Genomic DNA, 18052 nt, shown 5'->3' with positions numbered 1-18052 from the left:
CTTTCCTAATACAAACTATCTTTCCTTAACACTAAATGGGCTTCCGAGTCTTCTTATTCTTCGAGTCCTGGGCCTTTAGTAAATCCCGGGTACCATCTTTGGCAGGCCCATTGGGGATGCCTATGTCACCCGGCAACAGCGCCAGAAAATAGTCTTGATGACCCACAAGTATAGGGGGTGTATCGTAGTATCTTCGATAAGTAAGAATGTCGATCCCAACGAGGAGCAGAAGGTGTTGACAAGCAGTTTCGATGAAGGATTCACTGTAAATGCTCACAGATAAGTATTCAAGGGGTTTTGATATAGCAGATAAATAAAGTACGAGTAAGTAAATTGCGAGAGAAATAATTGCAGCGAGTGGCCCAATCCTTTTTAGCACAAAAGACAAGCCGGTTTGTTTACTTATAATGACCAAACGTTCTTGAGGACACACGGGGATTTTAGTCTAGTGCTTTCGCTACATACAGCTAATTAATCTTCATTGTTTTGATAAGTGTTGTGTGGGTGAACCTATGCTAATGCACCGCCCTTACTAGGACTAATACATACTTGTGATTATACCCCTTGCAAGCATCCGCAACTACAAGAAAGTAATTAAGATAAATCTAACCACGACCTTAAACTCGAGATCCTCGCGATCCCTCTTGCATCGATATACCAACGGGGCTCGGGTTTCGTCACTCCGGCAACCCCGCAATTAGCGACCGAATACAAGATGCACTCCCCTAGGCCCATAAATGGTGAAGTATCGTGTAGTCGACGTTCACACGACACCACTAGAAGAATGACACCACAACTTAAATATCATAACATTGAATATTACTCAACCATAGTTCACAACTAACATTTAGACTTCACCCATGTCCTCAAGAACTAAACGAACTACTCACAAGACATCATATGGAATGATCAGTGGTGATATGGTGATGAATAACAATCTGAACATAAACCTTGGTTCAACGATTTCACTCAATAGCATTAATAACAAGTAGAAATCAACACCGGGAGAGTTTCCCCTATCAAACAATCAAGATCCAACCCAAATCGTTACAGCGGTAACGAGGTGCAGCGGTGGTGATGGCGGTGTAGATGGTGGAGATGATGATGATGATGATGGAGATGATGTCCAGCTCGATGACGATGACGATGGCGTCGATTTCCCCCTCCGGGAGGGAATTTCCCCGGCGGATTCCTGCCCGCCGGAGAGCTCTTTTCTCTCTGGTGTTCTCCGCCCCGCAGAGGCGGCTGTAACTCTTCGCGAGGTACCCTCTATGGCTTAGGTTTTCGGGACGAAGGAGTACGCGAAGAAAAGGAGGCGAGAGGGGCTGTGGGCCCCCCTCCTCATAGGGCGGCGCGGCCGAGCCTTGGGCCGCGCCGGCCTATGGGGTGGGCCCACCTCGGGTCCCCTCTTCTCCCCTTTCTGGCTCCCTCCGTCATCTGGAAAAATAGGATTTTTGGTATAATTTCCTTCCACAGTTGATCTTCCGAAATATTGCGTTCTGACGGTGCTTTTTCCAGCAGAATCCCGGCTCCGTGCTCGATCCTCCAATAATGATGAAACATGTAAAATAGATGAAATAACATAAGTATTGTGTCCCAATATGAAATATATCAATGAATAACAGCAAATTATGATATAAAATAGTGATGCAAATTGGACGTATCATCTACCTCAAACCCGTCTTAACCTCTCCGCCACCATCTCTATCTCCCCAATTCCTAAAACCTACAAATCTGCCCTCTTAGATCCCAATTGGAAAGCAGCCATGCTCGACGAGTTTAATGCTCTTCTTCAAAATGACACATGGCAACTAGTTCCTCCTCCCACAGGTGCAAACATTGTTTCTGGCAAGTGGGTTTTTCGCCAAAAATTTCATTCTGACGGTTCTCTCTCTCGCTATAAAGCACGTTGGGTCTGTCGTGGTTTTTCACAACAACATGGCATTGACTACGATGAAACCTTCTCTCCCGTTGTCAAACCAAGCACAATTCGAACCGTTCTTAGCATCGCCATCTCCTCATCCTGGCCTGTTCATCAACTCGATGTCAAAAATGCTTTTCTCAATGGTCATCTAAATGAAACTGTCTACTGTCAACAACCTTCAGGTTTTGAAGATTCCACCTATCCCTCTCATGTCTGTCTCTTAAAGAAATCCTTGTATGGTCTTAAACAAGCTCCTCGTGCCTAGTTTCAGCGTTTCTCCACTTTTATTCAAACTATAGGCTTTTCTCCATCTCATTCCGACTCCTCTCTCTTTGTCTTTCATACTGACACTCATACCGCCTACTTGCTTCTCTATGTAGACGACATTGTTCTCACTGCCTCTACGCAAACTTTCCTTGATCATATCATCTCTCTTCTTAGCACCGAATTTTCTATGACTGACCTAGGTCTTCTTCATCATTTTTTGGGTATTGCTGTCACTAGAGATTCTCACGGCCTCTTTCTCTCTCTGCGTCAGTATGTTCTTGATCTCCTCACACGTGCCGGTATGCTCGACTATCAGCCCTCTCACACTCCAGTAGACACTACTTTTAAACTTTCTTCCACGGGTGATCCTTTTTCTGACCCTTCACTTTACCGTAGTCTAACTGGTGCACTTCAATATCTCACTATCACTCGTCCTGAAATTTCCTTTGCCGTCCAACAAGTCTACTTGTTCATGCATGATCCTCGCATTCCACACTTTAATCACGTCAAACGCATTTTGCGATATCTTAAAGGTACCCTCGACCATGGTCTCCACATAAACTCTTCCTCTCCTACCACTTTGACAGCATATTCTGATGCAGACTGGGCTGGTTGTCCGGACACTCGTAGGTCCACGTCTGGATACTGTGTTTTTCTTGGTAACAACTTGGTTTCTTGGTCTTCGAAACGACAGGTTACAGTTTCGCGTTCGTCGGCCAGGCGCAGTACCGTGCAGCTTGCACATGCCGTCGCCGAGACGATATGGTTGCGTCGGCTGTTATCGGAGCTTCACTGTGCCCATTCACCAGGCCACCATTGTTTATTGTGACAATATTTCAGCAAGCTTACATGGCAGGCAATCCCGTCCAGCATCGGCGCACCAAGCATATAGAGATTGCCATTCACTTTGTACGGGAAAAGGTGGCTCTGGGACAAGTTCGAGTTCTGCATGTCCCCTCCTCCGCTCAGTTCGCGGACATCTTCACCAAAGGACTACCGACTACACCTTTTGTTGATATTCGTTTCAGTCTCAACGTTGTTGAACCCCACGTTGATACTGCGGGGGATGTTAGATTATATGTCGGTTTAGTTTTGCTTGTGTCTCAAGCTAGGGTTAGCCGCTTTGGCCCCTATATATTCTCTGTAAAACCAAACGTATCAATCATCAATTTATGAGAGAAATCATATTCCTTCAGTTGCTTTTGTGACAAGGAGTGGTTATTGCAGGACGTGTTGAGATGTCCGCCCCCCCCTCCCCCCACACACACACACGCGTTGAGTGGTTATTGCAGGGGTAATTAATCGTGGTGTATCAATATTTTTCGAGAAGCTAGTTTTGTGCTCGGGTTTCTTCTTTGTTCACACGCTTAAACTTGTTAAAGTTCTGATGTATACACAAGTGTGCATGCCATTACACGGATGTGTATGTTGGCGGTGCACATCTATGAGGCTTACTACTTTGGCAAATTCATGCTATTCGGGAGAATATACATGCTACATGGAAAATATACAGATTTAGAAAGTGCTCATTTTTTTTTTTTGAGCTTAATTTAGAAAGTGCTCATGATAAACATTGGTGGGATGGTGCGCACAAGTATGGAAAATACATGAAGCAAAGTCCAAAGATGGATAAACAGAGGGAAGCAAACACACGGAAAACCGCTCGTGGGCTGCTCCCGGAAACCAACCAGAAAACACCTGGGGAACTCATTAGAAAAAAACAGAAAAACGAAAGGGTGAAAAACCATTCCTAACTCGTTACTGGGCCGGCCCAACTACCTCCGTGCGCGGGCGGCACACTCCGTGCCGCACGCGAGCGATAAATAGGGTTCCGCCTCATGGAGCCCGTCAAGCTGGCACGTGTGGCGGACGCAGAACTGGCTGGGCCTGCCTGCGCGGCACACCGCACGCACAAGGCAAAAAAAAGAGGAGGCACGGCGAATACAACGTTTGGCTCGACCGCACACGGCACGGCACTCGTTTTGTGCGTCTCCAGCCGCGAGAAAATCACAGGAAAATCCACACGCATCCCACCACGGCACGACGGGGCGCTTGGTGCGGTTCACGGACTTTACAGTAGACCGGCCGGCACGGCTCCGTAAGAATTAATCGGGCCGGTGGAAGTACGGTACAGTGAACCGGTGGAACCGTGGAAGTTGAGTTGCCGCGGCACTGCGAGCGACAGGGTGTCAACTGGACTTTCCTCATGGAGCGATAAACGTAGGCTCCGGTGTACGTCTCTCGCTCTCCCATTGGTCCGCACACGTACGTATCCGTGGCGGGCGGGGTCGCCGCGAGAGTCGCCGTCGTTGCCAGGCTCCGCTCTCCACTCCACGAGGCGTCGTCGGGACCAGTTAACTATTCCAACCCCCGGTCCAAGTCAAACGCCGGCCGGGTCGTTCAGCCGATCCGTTGACGGTGTAGTGGATAGATCGATCGGGATCGGGTGGCTTAACCTGGCCTACCCCCATCAACCCGACCGCCACGCCGGTCGCGTGGCAGGGCCGGCTCATAGGGTGGGGCAGAGGGGCGCTCGCCCCAGGCCCTCAACGGTTAGGACCTTAATCCAAGATTTGTTTGTACACTTACTACACTTATATTCATACTCTTTAGGTAGTATAAAGTTTAGAATAATTCTAGAAAATATAGAAAGTTGAAGTTGTAGCTTAACGTGCCTATACTCCGATTACTTCTCAAATGTGCAGAACAACACCAACCCTCATAATTTTTTTTCTCTGATCTATTTCTCGCAAACAATACACATGTACACAAGTAGAAATAAATAGTTTCAAACGTCTTCACCAATATTCTGAAGATTATGGATCTTTCAAATGTAAATATTATTTAGTTTGTTATTGCATTACCCTTATATTTATCTTGTTGAATAATAATATTTTTTTAAGTTTTTTTTGTGTGTGTGATCAAGTGGTGAAGCTTGACCGAGATAGTTAAGGGGCCTAGAACACCAATCATGTTTAAACTTTAAGTAATATATATAAATTTAGTATAAATAAATATCTTTAAGAAATTTTTCAGAGTAGGGGGCCATTGCCCCCGCCCTAGAAAAGCTTAGCCACTATGAACAAGGGGCCCTTTGTGTCGTTTCGCCCTAGGGCCCCCGACATCTATGGACCGGCCCTGTCGCGTGGCCGCGATCCTGTCGAGTCTCCGGTGCCTGCACGGACCAAACTCGCGACGTTTCTGTCCCAGTTGCAATTTCCACAACGAAGGCGATCTCGTCAAACTCTGGTGCATATTGCAGCTGTATTCAGTCCACACGCGATTAAACTTCGCTTTTTTTTTCTCTCCTTCTGGCAAGGTTTATAATGTTTTTTTGGGCGGAGAAGGTTTAATGGCAACGTTTATAGTGTTTTCTCTCTCTCCTTCTAGCAAGGTTAATAACGATTTTTAAATCAACTTTCCAAAAAATACGCAATTTTAGAAATTTCAAGCCGTCGATCGATCAATTAACAGCCGACCAGCTAATCGACTAATTTGGAGGTAAAGCCCTACTTCCTCCTTCTGCTATTGTTGATTATACAAATAGATGTTACAATGTGTCTCGCGGCTTAGGCTAGGTTTATCTCCAAGGCGAATTCGATCTAGGGTTTCTGGTAACGGCTCTTGTTTACTGTTTCCATCCTTTAGGGATCGTCTCGTGCCACCTTATAAAGGTGGTGACACAATGCTTACAGTGGTACACCCTGGCTCGGTTCGGGCCTTGGAGTCCTAGTGTGAGTCGATCTAATGAACTTGGCTTACAAGGCAACTCTTCTTGGCGTCTTGGTCGTTAACTTCCTTGAACAGACTTGACGTGAGCCGGCTCAAGTCTCTTCTTGTGCAAGCCCAACTAGGAGCTAGGCGACGGTTAGCAGGCAATGTGCCCCCCTTGTCATCTGGGTCCTCTTCGCATTGGGACTACCTATTTCGTGTTCGTTGATCAGGGTTGATTGTCTGGAACACTTAATGCAACTATCAGGAATTGTGGACTACGCCGCACGGAGATTCAACACGCCACTATAAAAGAAATAAGCCCTATAACCCACTGAGATTTAAAACCATAGATCAATCATACATAATTCACGAATTCATGGCCGATAAATATAATTACAGTATTATCCAAGGAACTCTAAATAGCAACGAAACAAAATTTGCCATTTCAACTAGAAGGCGCACTTGTGTTGGGTTCTTTCAACGGCGAAAGAGGTAGCATTTCAAAAAAAAAATAACATGAAGGCTTAAGAATGTACATCGTGGGTCTTGAAAAGGACACTTACGGATAAAGTACGAATAAATAAAAATGAAAGAAAAAACAAATTATCAAAGGGATTGTGTTTTGTAACTAATAATTTAGACAAAAGGTTCGAAATGAGTCTGGATTTTAATTAAGACGAAGTCATCAGCCCTCCAAAAGTTACAAAATACATAAAACATGAAAACCGACTTTACATAATAACTAAGAAAGAAAGAACGTGTTGCTTTGGGAAACATGCGAAAGCATTAGGTATGCTCCATCGTCCGGCATTTGCAAACTCGTTGGGGTGCAATGATGTAGAAGCATAATCAGATTCGCTTGAGACCATATAGGAGAGGATCGTATATGGAATGACGTCATAGCTATCTTTTCAAATATTATGCAACAATCATGAACTATTGGGAATGTTGAATTCATACATTTTGGGAGAGAGAGATGAATGAAGTTGCTCATAATATAGCTAGAAACTGTTTTATGTCTCAACTGTCATGTAATTGGACCGATGAACCCCTAGCTTTCTTTTACAAATTCGCCTAAACAATGTGATCATTATTTGATATTAATAAATCTAACTATGATGGTCTTCCCTGAAAAAATAACAAAGATTTTTGTAACTAATAATTTTTTGAGCAAGAGAGATTTTTGTAACTAATATTGAAATAATTAGAGGGGATTTTAACTTTATATACATCCACCAAATGATGATAATACTAGTAATTAAGATTCCACTAATAATATTTCAGGATAGTTGATATTATATATAGTAGTACTAGTACCTTTTCCTGGCATGTAATTAATTTTTTTCAATAAAAATCTGTGCATAATATTGCCAGTATCAATCAGTTGGAGGAAGTTATTCGTGTATAATAATAACAAAATCTGCTGAAACACTGATGACTCATCAAAGCAAGATAACCTCAGATATATCCTACGGTTTTATATGGATTTTTCCTTCTTTTAGAACCGTATGGATTTGTTTTTCATGGGACCTGCGTGTTTTTAACCTGACATCCCGAGGACGGGACGGGACGGAACGGAACAGAACAGCTGCAGCAAACCCAACCCGGCCCGGGCCATTACTGCGCGCACCAATCTTCTTCTCCTGCAAAACCAAAGACCAGACCACTCACGCGACGCGCCGCACGCACGCACTGCACGGGGCAAGCCCTTCTCCGATCGTGCTCGCTCGCCGCGGCGGTGGTGGTGGTAGCAGGGTGACCGGAGCAGCGGGGAGGAGGAGATGAGGCCGGCGCGGAGGCCGATGGGGGTGGTGGTGGCGTGGGTGCGGCGGCAGCCGCCAAAGGTCAAGGCTTTCCTCGCCGTCGTCGCGGGCATGGCCGCGCTCGTCTTCATCCGCTTCATCGTCCACGACCACGACAACCTCTTCGTCGCCGCCGAGGCCGCGCACGCGCTCGGCATCGGCGTCCTCATCTACAAGCTCACCAAGGAGAGGACCTGCGCTGGTTCGCTCGCTCCCCCCTTCTCTTGCCCCCTCTTTTCCAAAGCTACCCCCTCGATCCGTCGAGCTCGCGTGATTCCACCGCGGTCTGATCTGTTTTTTCTCGGAAAGTTATGCCCCTTTTAGTACGTTTCTGCTTACCTGTATTTTTAGGGTGCGTTTCTTTTCAGTCAAGCTTATTGTCATCCTCGTATGTTATATTTTTTGGGTTCAAATTACCTGCCTTTGGTTGCTGAATGATTACTTTTTCGGAATATATGAACCCGATTTGCCTAGACAACTCTTTGCTTTTTTTAGGGCGAGACCTGTAAATCTATGAACCAACTGTTAGCATACTGCCCGCGACTTGCGATGTGTCCTAGTAATACTTTGTACGCACTTGCTGCTTTGGGAAACGGTGGTACTGTTTGTGCAAGGATAAATCTTTTGCCTGTTCAATCCAATTGGCCTGTTCCGCCTGCGGAGTGTAGCTGCATCTGTCTACTGTAGCAGTTATGTGGCAAAATGCAGGCAGCTCACGATATGTGCCTGTTCTCGAAATTTGGTTGCAATCTTATATCAATAAGATTGTAGCAGAGTTTGTTCTGACCAGTGTGGTGTATGTGATAGTGCATAAAGTGTTTTGTTTAGACTTTCATCTTTTGGTGCAGAGATGAATGTTGTTAAATCGCGCCCCTTTTCAGTCCCTACTTGAACACCTCTGTATCGAAAAAAAAAACTTGAACACCTGTCCCTGCCGTGGTCTTGCTGTTCTTCAGAAACTTCCCTGATTTATTTGTGTGGAGTACTGGAATGACCTTATCCCTATGCTCTATTAATGGAAACAAGATCCGTGGAGGGTGCAAATTAAACACTATTTCCTGAAAAGAACAGACAAATATTAATGAAAGCAGCTGTGAAATTGTATGCAAATGGATATTTGTATGGTCACAGAATCTGCCTTCTCACTTATCAATTACTGGAATTTGCAACCACCTTCCAGGTTTCCATTAAAGGACAAACTGGGCAGTCTCTGATAGTAAAGTGCATACAAATGACTGATGTGCTCTAATAATGCAGTAACTTATGTATCGTTGTGTGTAAAATTCACAATTCGGTGATACACTATTTTTCCGTTGACATCATTTGTTTATGATCATTGCTGGGCTAATTTCATGCTCATGCTCTGACTTGCTCAAAACTTTCCCTCTTTGAATCTTTTCAGGACTATCACTCAAGTCTCAGGAATTGACAGCACTATTCCTGGCTGTTAGGTTGTACTGCAGCTTTGTTATGGAATATGACATCCATACTATACTGGATTCAGCTACACTAGTAGCTACTCTTTTTGTCATTTACATGATTCGGTTCAGACTGAGGGCGACTTATATGCTGGAAAAGGACAACTTTCCATTGTACTATGTGGTAAGAACAGCATCAACTTCTCGACTGTAAAACTGTGATGATTTAGGCTATTAAAACATTAATTGATTGTGGCATTTAATTTCTTAAATCACTTCTCCGACTTCAGTTCTCACTTCCAAGATCATATCCTGGTTGTATTTTTTTAGATCCACAAAATTGCTATAAGATCTCAGTATCACTTTAGAAAGAGTTGTTCATCTGCCCCTGGTGTTGGCTTGTTTTCCATATTGTTAATCCATTCATCTTGTGAACCTCGTCTTTTTGCCAAACATATTATCTTACTAGACTTACTGTCCAGGTGGTTCCTTGTTTTGTGCTCGCGTTTTTCTCCCACCCTTCAACGTCACATTTCATGGTCAATCGGATCTGCTGGGCCTTCTGTGTTTACTTGGAAGCTGTTTCAGTGCTGCCCCAGTTGCGCTTGATGCAGAACACAAAGGTAACTACTGCAACAATAGAACATCCATAATCCCATGGTTGCAGAGTTGAATGGCCATAATTATCTGACTTCTATATATTTTTTGAGCAGATTGTTGAACCGTTCACAGCTCATTATGTGTTTGCATTGGGTGTTGCAAGGTTTCTTAGCTGTGCACACTGGGTCCTTCAGGTTCTTTTTTCTGTCTTTTTTCTTGTTAAGAGTCTACAATTTTTTTTTATCATAGCAAATGTGCCAGCACAAACTGCATTCAGACCATTCGCACTATGAAATATTCGAAAATAGTCATCTGTTTTCTATATATATACCTTAGATGAACAAAACAGATCCTTTTTGGGAAAATGAATACACAGTTTCGTTATACAGATATAAACCAAAACATCACCTCTCGTTGCTTATTTTATTTTATCATTTTTCTGAGGCTCTCATTGCTGTGTAGTACATTGTTTACACATTATAAAGTAAAGACAATCCACTGTTTTTGAATCGAGTTATATTCTGTTGTTACCACCGTGATCATTCATGTTCATACCTGATGTATTATATCCCATTAAACCATATAGTTCTACCTAATTGTATGTTCGATTATATCTTGTCAGCGTATGCATGTTTAGCTGCATTATTTTTGAGAAATCAATCTGTAACTTGTAGTGCATGGTATCACATCATCCTTATTGTTGGGATTCTAAAATATGGTAAACTATGTTACAGTGATTTGGGTCCATCTAAACTAAATAGTGGTACTACATTTTCTCTGTAGGTCTTGGATACACGTGGCAGATTGTTGACTGCCCTGGGCTATGGTATGTGGCCTTCGATGGTGCTTCTCTCTGAAATCGTCCAGACGTTCATCCTTGCAGATTTCTGCTACTACTATGTAAAGAGGTACGTAATCAAGCCTCTGCTATCACTTATGCAAAGAGTTAAAACATCCGATGCTAAAAAGTGGTTTCTTTTGGTGCAGTGTTGTTGGTGGACAACTTGTGCTGCGGCTTCCTTCCGGGGTGGTGTGAAATCTGCAACAGGATACACAACCCAGTTACTCGGTGCTCTGTCTTACAGTTGAACAGTGGTTCTGCTTATAGCGCCCAACCTTCTCTCTTCCCATGTGGGATGAATTTGAGAGCCGAGAGCCTTGTTTGCTTTTCTTTTTCCAGTTATAAACTGTTCTTGTGAAAATTGTACCAGAGACCGCTGTGAAGCTTAGAATGCTATCTTTATATCAACAGCTGACTATTTATATATCCAGACTAGATTTCAAGTACTTTGCTCTCTCTACACCCTCAGTTGTCCCGTTTCTAGAATAGGAGGAACAGGGGTGTAAGTGTAACACCCGAAGTACTCTATGGGCCGCACTTGAGTGATGGGCTATTGGCATGGCCTCGGCCCAACATATTGATCGTGAGAGAGGAAAGGATAAAGAGACAGGAGGTCAACACGATGACGACAGAACAGAATGAACTGAAGAATGCTTTCTTCTTCCTTCCAGTCCCTATCTTCTTCCTCAGGTTCGGGTGTTCTCCACAAACATCCACTTGTGTCCGGTTGATATTGAAGCTCACGTCCTGGTAACCATGCAACGGGTTGTGACAAGGGGATACTCCTTCGATGCTCGTGCTCTCGTTGATATGTTATCTGGCGTTGTACTTCAAAAGTCTGGCTTCTGATGATCTAGCTTGTGCTAGCCCGCATCATCGATTTATGTTCGGGCTTTTGCTTTTGGAGCCTGTCAAATGAAATGATATCATCAATGTCATTTCATTTTTACCAAATGAATGAAATGAATGGGTGACAAACGAGCTCTTAGATTTCATTTCATAACTTCCCAGTTCATTCTTTTGTCAAACTTTGCTATTTCGCCTCTAGCAGCTTCAATGGTGCCAAAATTTTGGCAAGGCTCGGTAGTGGTAATTTTGGCCCTTCAAGACACATTATAAATCGGTAACTTCGCTCTTGGAGAACAAGGAAGACTGGGTACAAGTGGGTCGGGGTGGCCGCCCTGGCCGCGAGCCATCGTCTTTGCTTCAGAAGGAAGGCCTTAAGCGTAGTCTTGCCTTTAAGTGTTGGGCTCGTGGAAGATGCTTTCGGTGCTTCGAGGTGACCACCAGGTCAACACATGTAGTGCACCTTTCAGATGCATCCGGTGTCATCATCATGGTCATCGGGAGCGTTTTTGCCGGGCGCGCTTTCCCGCTGCTCGTTCTCGCTCTCCGGACACTCATGCTCGATCTCCGCACTCATGTGCTCCTTGCCAGCATAGTCACTCTCCGCCCGCTCAGCCTTGTCGTCCCTCGACGTCCTTGAGTTGGGTTGAGGTCGTGTGCCACTCGCCGTCGCCTGCAACATCGCCACCAAGATCCTCTCCAAGGTGTTTCGACGAGGTCAATGTCAACGCTAGTTTGGACTCCCACTTTCAGTGTCAATTTGCCTTGTTGCGCATGGAGCTCACTCAATTGGTTGCTATGCGCGTCGAGGAGGTGTCTCGCCCCCTCCGTGAGGAGGTGGCAAGTCTCAAGTTGTTGTTGGCACACGTTGGTGATTCTTTGGAGCCGACGAAGGCATGTTCTTCTGGTGTACGAGCTCACCACCGTGCAGGCTTCGCTTCCTCTTGGCTCCACAGAGCAGAAGCCATCTGTGGTTGAGGAAGAACATCTCTACAGGTGTTTCTCTTCTCATGGCAGCCCCTGCCAGTCGCTGCAACCTGTTGTGTCGGTTGACTCTGAGAGTGAGGACATAGACGAGTTGTTGGCTCCATTTTGCAGATCACGCTAGAGCTACATGAGTTGCATGGGCATTCTCATGCGGTGCTTCCGTCGGTGTTGTGCTCTTTTGAGACCTTGGAGGTGGCCACGACACCCTCGCCACAGCAGTCGGAGCCTTTCCAGTCCCTCGCCTCTTTGGACTGTAGAGTAGTGTTGGTGCCTAGCTCTGAACGGGTTGCTCGCTAGTTTGGAGGTCGCTAGCCCTGGATATAGCAAGGAAATTGCTTGCGTCTTGGTGAGTAAGGCCTCAGAGGAAATGATGAAGAAGGTGGAGAAGTCTCTTAGAAGGTAAAAGAAGGAAGAGACCGTAACAAGAAAAGTTTCAGCAGCAGATTAATTGTTCGACTCCTTTTGGGTTGTCATGTCGGGACTTCTTTGCGATGTTGTGCTCTTAAGTCGTTGGTTCTAGTTGGTTTAGAGGTTGCTTTTTTTTTTCTTTCCGTGTTGTTCTCTTGTGGGTGTGTTTTTGGTGTGGTGGCCCTGTTGTTGTAGGTTTTTACTTAATTTTCTTATAAAAACTGAGCACTCTCTTCTTAATTAATAGACAAGTCAAAACTTTTGCCTCTATTTTTTCTAAAAAATGGGTAACTCCCACTCGTTACGAGTTCCGAAGGAATGGCAATGGTCCACTCGTTACGAGTTACGAAGGAATGGCAATGGTTTAGACAAGAAATCCATTTTTTTAATTAAAGGGGCCACGCTCAGAAATGCAACCACAAGTGTGACAGACAAGCAAGACATTGATCGATCTTGTTAGAGTTTGGGCGTGATATGCTTCGGTCATTCCATGTTGCGAGATTTGAACACCCGGCTGCTTCCGTTAAAATCAGACTTAACTTGCCGTGCACATCAGACTGGGCGATTCGTCGCCTTGCTTCCTAGTTGCGGCGTCGGAAAACTAATCCCCGCCAACACCTCGTCGAGAATAATAAAATCAATGGCGCAGCCGTGCACACATATACTAGTACTTGCAATACCTTACTTGCCGTGGGCACGCCGTCTTCTTCTACCTCTGCGGCTCTGCCTGCAAGTTAATTCGAAGTGGAACTACCGAACTAGGCACGGTCCTTATCTTCCGTTCTGTTCCAAACATTTTAGGGGTGGTAGCGAGGGGACGGCTGCTCACGACCTTATGGTAAAACGATGTCACCGGCATGTCACAACTCACAAATGACATGCATAAGGTGTCAAAAGCTACAAGGGCATGTCCAATGGTTGACAGAACCAGTTTTATCTTAACCCGTCGCATAATTTAGATATAACAATAAAATATGATGTATAATAAATTATTTTTTAGTCTTGTTCTTACTAAGCGGACATCTTTAATATGTGGTGAGAGAGATTATGCGAAGAGGTTATTTCTTAGTTAAGAGAAGATAAACCTTTTTTTACTTTCTCTTTCCTCCACCTTAGCGTAATCCTATATGGCGGTGCTAAGATATTACCATTGTAAATGCCCTAATAAGTGATCTCTCCCTTCTCGAGTGTCTGAAATGGGCTAAGGTTTCACAAAACCACAACTGACAATCTTTAATCAGAAACCACAACTTTTAGGCCCACATGGCACCAGAATTTCGGACTTGAGGTATCGGGAAAAAATGTCAAAATTTAGTATTAAATCGTTACATTTGGGTTCGCTGATAAAAATTTCCTCCGGTTCTTGTTTTGTGAAAAACCGTCACCGTAGTAGTTGCGGTCATGTGAAATTTGCTCTTTATAAGAAAATAGAATATATCTTATAATTCGAAAGAGATTGATATATGAAGGTGTACACGGCCGGATAAAAGCTGTACTCAAATAGTTAAAAGACTGAGTAAATCATGAATACCTCGACGTATTTGTTGTTTTGAAAAATAAACAGTCCAGCAGTAGAATCTGTAAAATTGACCTGTGCTAGAAATGGGTTGTCACACGGTACCCGCAGCACAGCGGAACACGGAAAGGGCGGTGCGTCTACACTTCCTGTTTCTTTCCATCTCGGAGACCCCTGACCGACTGGGGCCAGAACCAGATCACTGCCTTCCCTGTTTCGTCTCACGTTTTAAACCACCGGCCAGACGCAGACGACCCGACCCTCTCAAAATCGCAATCCAACCGTGTGCGCGTGCGCGCGTCTGCCAGACATTGCTTAACGTTGCCACTATTCAATTTCCCCCCTCCCCGACTTTCCTCCCCGACCCATGGACGCCTCCTCCAAGGCAACCGCCGCCGCCGCCGCCGCCGGCGACGGCGGCGAGAAGCCCAGCGACGACCAAAATCTCAGCCCCAACACCCCCGCCGCGACCGGAGGGGGCGACGACGTCTCGGCTGTCGCGGCGGCGGCGGCGGGAGGGCGGCGGCCGTTCACCGCCTTGAGCCAGGAGGAGGCGGACCTCGCCCTCGCGCGCGTGCTCCAGGAGCAGGTACGTACGCCTCCAGATCTCGCGGGGTTCGATTAATCCCGCCCGTCCCCTCGGACGGCGTCTGACGGTTTGGTTTCGGCGCAGGAGCGGGCGTACATGATGCTGACCGGCCACGGCGGGGACGGGAGCGAGTACGCGGGCTCGGACGCCGGGAGCTACGACGACTACGAGGACGAGGACGAGGAGGGGAGCGAGTGGGAGGAGGAGGGGGACGGGGTGGTCCCCGACGGCGACGGCGAGGATGAGGAGGTGGGCGACGCGGACGGGGCCGAGGTGGACCCCGCCGCGTACGACGACGACGATGCCTACGCGCGGGCCCTCCAGGACGCCGAGGAGCGCGAGGTCGCCCAGCGGCTCATGGCGCTCGCGGGGATTACCGACTGTGAGTGCAGGAGACAACAGATTATTTTCGGAATTCAGTCACGTTTTCTTCCAATCCCCTTTTTTGGGGTGCTGATTAGCGTGTTGTTGGTTTTCAGTAGGGGAAGAGATGGACCATGATGTCGAAGATGGTGAAGATGGGGATAGCGCACAGGTTGTTCTTTCCTTTACATGATTTCGGACTTTGTTGGTTTACACATTATTATGCTTAGGAAATCATGCTGCTGCTAACTTCCCTATCAATATATGAACCTCTCTGTATTGATTCGGGGATAACTTCCTATTTGTATCTCCCAGCCAAAACCTAGGCACTAGTGTGTTGCCCCAATCTTCAAAATAATAGGTAGCTGACTGTTTGAGATACATTTTATTAGTTGCTCATGTTAAGATGTAGTACATTAGATTTTCATAATTACCTTCAGCTCTTCATTTTGCAGTGCTGTAGAATAATAATCGTGATACATTGTCAGATTCAGGGTTTGGGTAGAACTTGGAGCTGCTTTACTTGTACTCAGAAGAATGTTGATTTGATTAGCACAATGGCACTGCAGCTTCGTATTTGTTCCACTGTCCACCATCTTTAAATACGCTAAAAATCGACATAGAATTTGTAATTGAATTTTCTTATCCTGATGATCCGTTTCTTGCCAATTAGCATATCGTTATTTGGTACGCAAAATTGTGTATTCAGTATCAGATCTTCTATTTGGGAATTGTGAGAACTAGTCTTTAAATCTGTATCAGTATCCATCCAGTGAACAGTTTGTATCTTTGTTAATGGCGTGGTCTTATTCTCCTTTTATTATCACAAATATTCTTCCAAAGCATGAAGCTGGTATCTGACGTTTTCAATACTTGTGCTTATGTCAACTTCAGGATGCATGGGAAGATGTTGATCCAGATGAATACTCGTACGAGGTAAGCTATATATATTCTAGCATATCTGCATCTGAAAGTTTTTTGTTAACCAGATAGAACCTTCAAGATTCACTTTGAATATTAATTAATGTTGTTGGTGTTCTTAGGAGCTGGTTGCATTGGGTGAAGTAGTCGGTACGGAAAGCAGAGGCGTCTCTGCTGATACTCTGGCTTCATTGCCTTCAGTAACTTACCAGGCACAAGATAAGCAAGACAGCAACATTGAACAGTATGGACAACAACTGAAATTCCTTCATCTTATATAAGAAGTTGTCTGTAGGCATTATATTGTCCTGATCTGTGAAGTTTATTTGCAGATGTGTTATTTGCCGTGTGGAGTTTGAGGAAGGTGAATCATTGATTGCACTTCCTTGCAAGCATTCATATCATTCTGAGTGCATAAACCAGTGGCTGCAGTTAAACAAGGTATACCCTCAGCTTGTTCCTTCTTTCGTATCTGGAAACTTGGCAACCAAACTCTTGATGAAAGAAAGAGATGGCCTCTATGAACCCCTAGCCCCTCTAAATTCCTCCAAATGCGATTCGAAATAGCCTTTTGTCCAGCAGCAGACTGTATGATGCCAATCCTCCTGAAGTGCCTGTTTTGCATGATGATGCAGTAAAAAACAGCAATTCGAATAAACAATTTTGATTGGCGTAGCTCAGGGGTACACTTGTACTGGACATACTATATGGCTGCGCCAATTAGTTTGGGTCTGAGGGAGTAGTATTAGATGTTGAAGTATGGGTTCAATTCATCTATCTGTAGTAGCTCAAGTTTTGGAGTGAATCTGTTATTAATGGTTCCTGAAACTGGATACTAGACAACTCTTTCTGTGACACGAAGGTGGTGTGTAACAATTGGCTGTGTTGCAGGTATGCCCTATGTGCAGTGCTGAAGTTCCTACTTCAGAAAGCAATCAAGCTTGAAATGGGGGGCAGCTTATATTTTCTGCTGTTGTGGTGATATTCTAGCATCAGGATTCAAAGAAAACTAAGAAACAAGCCTCGAGTTGGTCTCCCTTGCTAGCTCAGCAGACTCAGGCAATATGTACTTGTGGACTTTCTTCACCATGCTGCTGCTTTGTGTATCCTATTTAGACTGTCATGGTGCATGTATCATTCATTGATGTAAAATAGTTTAAACTTATAGAACATTCTTTGTTAGACGCTGGTTGTCCATGTATGATTTCATGGATGTAGAATAATTATCATATTTATAGTCATTCTTTTACACTTGGTCACCTGAGTTTAGCCTAGTTACATGCTTGAATGATGACAGTGTTTGTGACAAACGTTGGATGATGCTTGTCTGACCTACAAAATGATGGGTACTCCGGATGCATTATGGCACTCTGATAATGTTCTGTATTGTGCACTTTTAGAGTATTCCCGAGATTGACATCGATCCGACCTTGATGTTTGTACGTAAGAATAAGTTGTGGTATCGGCCTTGTTTTTTGGTGTCCTTATTTTTTATGCTGGGGCAAGGTTTTCTATTGTCCCACAACTCTAGTGGAACAAGTGTGCAAACAAAGGCTCACGAAATGTATAAAACAAGAACTGGTGCAGGATGCAGCACGCCAATACGAGCCAAAGACTCGTCAGTAGAAAAACAACTAATAGCTGCTACTCCCTCCGTCCTAAGTATGTGAAAGTTGAGTCACTTATTTTAGGACGGAGTGAGTATTTATTTCATCAGCTCATCAGGGAAGTCCAGTTCTCGTCTAGTTTATTGAACGTTTGGGTTTCTTCAGTTTAGGGTGCGGCACCTGCTTGGGTTGAGTGCAGAAATCAATCAGATGGGTCTTCTATTCTTGCCCCACGGCGCCGGCGACTGT

The 18052-nt window shown here is 44.9% G+C and overlaps 2 protein-coding genes across 2 annotated transcripts; both read left to right on the top strand.

Moving 5' to 3' along the window:
• The first annotated feature begins 7538 nt into the window (after positions 1-7538).
• Positions 7539-10989, top strand: LOC124661703 (ER lumen protein-retaining receptor erd-2.2-like). Its single transcript, XM_047199615.1, has 6 exons — positions 7539-7909; positions 9110-9309; positions 9608-9748; positions 9839-9919; positions 10509-10633; positions 10713-10989. Exons 1-6 carry the CDS (start codon positions 7687-7689, stop codon positions 10759-10761), a joined length of 819 nt encoding a protein of 272 aa, XP_047055571.1. The 5' UTR covers positions 7539-7686; the 3' UTR covers positions 10762-10989.
• Positions 10990-14690: 3701 nt separating this feature from the next.
• On the top strand, positions 14691-17141 carry LOC124650613 (E3 ubiquitin ligase BIG BROTHER-related-like). Its single transcript, XM_047190134.1, has 7 exons — positions 14691-14912; positions 14997-15294; positions 15392-15447; positions 16170-16211; positions 16319-16440; positions 16529-16637; positions 17088-17141. The coding sequence occupies exons 1-7, from the start codon at positions 14691-14693 to the stop codon at positions 17139-17141; spliced, it is 903 nt and encodes a 300-aa protein (XP_047046090.1).
• Positions 17142-18052: the final 911 nt, after the last annotated feature.

The sequence above is a fragment of the Lolium rigidum genome, chromosome 1 (genome assembly GCF_022539505.1).
Source record: "Lolium rigidum isolate FL_2022 chromosome 1, APGP_CSIRO_Lrig_0.1, whole genome shotgun sequence".
Lineage (NCBI taxonomy): Eukaryota > Viridiplantae > Streptophyta > Magnoliopsida > Poales > Poaceae > Lolium > Lolium rigidum.
This window is presented reverse-complemented; position numbering and strand designations above follow the sequence as displayed.

Coding starts and splice junctions, on each gene's coding strand:
- LOC124661703 (XM_047199615.1), top strand. CDS start 7,687: ATGAGGCCGGCGCGGAGGCCGATGGGGGTGGTGGTGGCGTGGGTGCGG. Junction 7,910..9,109: donor CAAGGAGAGGACCTGCGCTG/GTTCGCTCGCTC, acceptor GAATCTTTTCAG/GACTATCACTCAAGTCTCAG. Junction 9,310..9,607: donor ACTTTCCATTGTACTATGTG/GTAAGAACAGCA, acceptor CTTACTGTCCAG/GTGGTTCCTTGTTTTGTGCT.
- LOC124650613 (XM_047190134.1), top strand. CDS start 14,691: ATGGACGCCTCCTCCAAGGCAACCGCCGCCGCCGCCGCCGCCGGCGAC. Junction 16,212..16,318: donor CAGATGAATACTCGTACGAG/GTAAGCTATATA, acceptor TGGTGTTCTTAG/GAGCTGGTTGCATTGGGTGA. Junction 16,638..17,087: donor AGTGGCTGCAGTTAAACAAG/GTATACCCTCAG, acceptor GCTGTGTTGCAG/GTATGCCCTATGTGCAGTGC.